The 4,662-nt window shown below is 33.7% G+C and overlaps 1 protein-coding gene across 1 annotated transcript in view; it reads left to right on the top strand.

The window, feature by feature from the left end:
- The window catches only part of NSL1 (NSL1, MIS12 kinetochore complex component), a 63,587-nt gene extending 61,263 nt beyond the window's left edge, over positions 1-2,324 (top strand). The window contains 2 exon segments of the mRNA XM_006903734.1: positions 385-452; positions 2,046-2,324. Coding sequence (XP_006903796.1) covers positions 385-452; positions 2,046-2,324 — 347 coding nt within the window.
- The last annotated feature ends 2,338 nt before the right edge of the window (positions 2,325-4,662 follow it).

Genomic DNA, 4,662 nt, shown 5'->3' with positions numbered 1-4,662 from the left:
CGCCACAATACTGAGGAGCAGTGATGTCAGCCTGAACTCTGATCAGTCACTTGATACATATCTGAGAGCTGTTAATCATAATAGTATATAATATACAGAATGAACATTGGGCTTTCCCCAATTCCAAGACTACTCATAGTGAAACTTTTATTTTCTGTTTATTTCTTTTCATTTCATTCTACATTTTTAGTCTTTTCAATTACTTAGATAAATTCAGTGAGGTAGTTATTTTGATAGACTACAAAGCATTCTGAGAAAAATTCATCTAAGTTAAAAAATCTTGTCATATTTTTGTCTAGATATTATTGGCATGTCTATTAAGATGAGCTCTTAAGGGGGGAAAAATTAAAAGCTAAAATATACTGTCTGGTGGTTTCTTTGCAGCCTCTCGAATGGAATATTTGAAATACACAGGGAAAACTATAGCTAAGGAGATCAGTGATGCCATGAAGGTAAAAAACTATGTGATAAAACATGGTTTCATTGCAAAGTGTTTAACCAAGTATTTACTTTCAAGATCCATTCTCTCCCCCCCCCCCCCCGTCTCTGACACACACACACACACACTAACTTTTTGAAACAAGAATTCTCAGTACTCTTTAAACAGATCTTTAATAATGTTATTAGCTAACAGTAATATTTGAAACAACTGCCATTTATCAGACACTTGCTATGTGCTAAATATTCTTACACTTGATTTCATTAATGTTTGGCTATATTAAGGTCACCAGTTTGAATCCACTCTATACTCCATGGGGAAAAGATGTAGCAGTTTACTTATGTAATGACTTACAGACTTAGAAACTCTTTGGGGAACTTGTAGCCTGTCCTGCATGATCACTGTGGGTTGGAATCAACTCAGTGGCACTAGGTTTGTTTTTAGTTTTTAGTAGTATGAGTCAGACACCTTCTAACTTCTTTATATATGTTACCTCATTTAGTCCTTACAATGACTCTATGAGATATATACTACTATTTTATTCCACTAATAGATGAGGAAGCAGGCATAGAGATGCTAAATTTGTTACCCAAATTAAATAGCTAAGCTAGGATTCAAACCTTGGAAGTCTGGCTCCAATGCACTCTTAATCACTAAAAAGGGAAACACCCTCATTATTGTCAGATCATGGCTAAGGCTCTAGCAGCTGTGAGATCGAGATTGTTTTCACTTTTTTCTAAGGAGTCAGTGGTGGATTCAGACCCCCAGAGCTGTGAGACCTTTGGATGAGCAGCACAGCACATTGTGGAATAGGCTCCCAGAGCTCCCCACCTGACCCTCCAGTGGGTCTTTAGAGGCAGTCAGCTACAGCAGCTGGGGCTCTTGATACTAATTACTGTTATATAATAAACTTGTTTATATTCCTGAAATTTATTTTACCCTAAACAAGAAAACATTTGGATTTCTAATATTTGGAAATTATGTTTTCAAAATCTCTCTTCTGATTTTATTTATTTTGTAGTTTTTATTGAACTCATTTCTGGTGGTCATGCTTTTTCACTGCATGTTTTTTATCAGGGGTTGTCAAACTGGTAGGCCAAGTCAAATCCAGCCCACTGCCTGTTTTTCTAAATAAGTTTCCATTCATTAAATTATTGTCCATGGTTGCTTTTTGGTTGCATTGATAGAGTTGGATAGTTGTAATACAAAGCATGCAAAGTTGAAAATAATTACTGTTTGGTCCTTTACAGGAAAAAAGTACAGATTCTTTACTCCTAATGATTTATTTCTAAAATACTCATTATTCTAATATTGATACATGAAAATTATTTTAAGTATTGAACTCTTAGCTCTGAATTTCAGTTACCTCCTTCTCTGCTTAAGTTTTATTTTACTGCTGAGCATTACTGAAATAGAAAATATCCCTTATTCTAGTTTTCAGTTAAAAATCCTCACCTTAAACTAGTCTTTTCAAAGTAAAGTTGCATATCCATGGCCCTCAAAATTTGTTCTCAGAAAATACTTTCAACTCAAAGAATTAACTCTGTACTGTTTGTGTGTGTTTGAATCTGAGATTAACTTTGTTTATTACTGCTTTTTTTTTAAGTCTTTACCTGCACTGATTGAACAAGCAGATGGATTTTCTCATGTTTTAAGGATGCAGCCTGTTATTCAACTCCAAAGGATACACCACGAAGTCTTTTTGAGTCATATTGGGAAAACAGACATTAAACCTGATAGTTTTATAACACACTTAGAAACTACACCACCACAGACTGCTGCCAGGAAAACCACTAACTTGGTACTGAATAGAAAAAGACCTAAAGACTGCCCTCAGAGAAGATGGTATCCATTGAGGTCAAAGAGAATTCATCTAGATACATAGACTGCTTTTGTTTATCTTGGAAGCTGAAAATGTAGCTCAAGTATATTAAAAAAAACAAAAAACAAAAAAAACCCCAGTAACTCTTAAATGATTCATTTGTACAAATATAGTAGCTTTGTGCTGGGATGTGATATAGTATTTTTTTTCACTGTTTCATGTACAGTAGCTGAAAAGTCTATCTTTTTTTATAGTGTTGGCATAAAGCCCATCATTGAACATTACGACTGATTTTTACTGTCCTCAGGTTCTACCAACTCTTGGCCACCTTTCAGCTTTTATATCATTTCATCAATGAATATATTCTATGGGATTTCTCTGATACTCACCTTTTTTTTTTTTTTTCATTTTCATGTTTTCAAAATTTATTTTCCTCTATTACGATTCAACAGACTCTTAAAGCTAATATTATCAAGGATAAAGAAGTTTTATAAAATATCTTACTCTTCTGTTATATAAACCAAGGACAAACATTTTGAAGTATTTTCTACTTGATAATGGGTAATACTCACCTTTTTAAAAAAAGAATTGTGTAAGAGTTGTCTCTAAAGTGCTGAAAAGTGATCATTACTTCTGCACAGAGTAGCAAATGCAACAACTTCACCTGTCAAATTATTGTAGAAATAATAACACTGGACTTCAACTTTATTACTCCAGGTTTGACTGATTTGGATTTGTGGGGTTAATTTTAGGATTATGTTTTGTTTTGTCCTTTAAGACAAAGAATAATACTATCATTTGTGTAGGAATTACTTTAACAAATAAAAATTGATGTGTAGCCAAAATTTCCTGCCCAAAGATTTCTTTTCCAAAGACCTTGTAACTTTTAAATATCTTTTGCTTGGGACTAATTTTAAATTTATCATTAATGCTTTGTGGGTAATTCTAGTTCAAATCAGATGATTCATCTGACTTAAAAAATATGTCAGATTATACATTGGTAAATTGTCATTATGGAATAAATACATGTAATAGTATTGAGCTGTCCTTCATTTAAAGATGTTTATATATCAAATATATAATGTTTGTTAGAAATCAGAGGAAGCTATATCACCTACATTCTTAAGTATTTAAATGTAGTTTATTACCTTTCTTATTGTGTCTTATATATATTATCCACTGTGGAGAGGACTGTGTTCCTCTTGCTCAGTATGTCATACTAGTCATAAATACTTAAATTTAACAGAAGGTCTTTCTTAGTTAAGAAAATTTACAAAACTACTTCCTTTGCATTCTGGATTTTTATATTTGTACATAGCAATGTATGGGTTGTTTTTTTAAACAAATTAAAATAAATGTACAAAGATGTCCTGATACTGCGCATGTTGAAGTGTTGTTTTAGATGTTCTTGGCCCAAGTTTAGTTGGATAATAGATATGTACCTGCATTTCAGAACATAACAAAATTAGACTCAGAACTCTTTTGTGCCTAGAGAATATAGTAGCATATGATCAAGAACCAATGGTAATAAATGAAGTCATACAAGCTGCATTGAAGGCACTGGAAAAAGAATAAGGTCTCCAAAATTGATAGAATGCCAGTTGACATGTTCCATCAAACGTATACAGCCCTAGACTTGCTCACCAAGCTGTGCTAGGAAATCTGGAAGACAGCTGCCTGGCTACCTTACTGGAAGAGATCTGTATTCTCATTCTGGAAATTATTGAATAGCACTAACTTCGCATGCAAACAAAATCTTGGTGAAAGTTATTCAAATGCGGCTAGAACAGTACATCAACACACAACTACCAGAAATTCAAGCTGGATTTAGATGAAGCTGTGGCACTAGGTATATCATTGCTGATGTCAGATGGTTCTTTACTGAAAGCAGAGAATATTAGAAGAATATCTGTTAGTGTTTTGTTGACTATGCATAGGCTTTTGTCTTTGTAGCTCTTAACAGATTTTGGCTGACATTAAAAGGGAAATCTCAGAACCCTTACTTGTGCTATGTCAAATGTAAATCAGGCTGTTGTGTGAGCAGAACAAGGGAATACTACATGGTTTAAAATCAAGAAAAGTGCATCTGGGCTGTATCTTTTCTCCATACATGTTCAGTCTGTATGCTGAGTAAATAATTTGAGAAGCTGGATTTTATGAAGAGTAATGTGGCATCAGGATCAAAGGAAGACACCTCGGCAATCTGTGTTACTCAGATGACACAAACTTTCTTGCTGACAGAGAAGAGGACTTGAAACACTTGATGTAGAAAATCAGGGAATACAGACTTCAATGTAGATTACAGTTCAACATCAAGAAAACACAAATCTTCACGGAGCCAATAGGCAACATCTTGGCAGATGGAAAAAAGATTAAAATTAATAATTTCATCTTACTTCCA

Source organism: Elephantulus edwardii, unplaced genomic scaffold, assembly GCF_000299155.1.
Source record: "Elephantulus edwardii isolate Elephantulus edwardi_28Jun2011 unplaced genomic scaffold, EleEdw1.0 scaffold00063, whole genome shotgun sequence".
Taxonomy (NCBI): domain Eukaryota; kingdom Metazoa; phylum Chordata; class Mammalia; order Macroscelidea; family Macroscelididae; genus Elephantulus; species Elephantulus edwardii.
The sequence above is the reverse complement of the archived record's forward strand: the minus strand, read 5'-3'. Positions and strand labels throughout refer to the sequence as shown.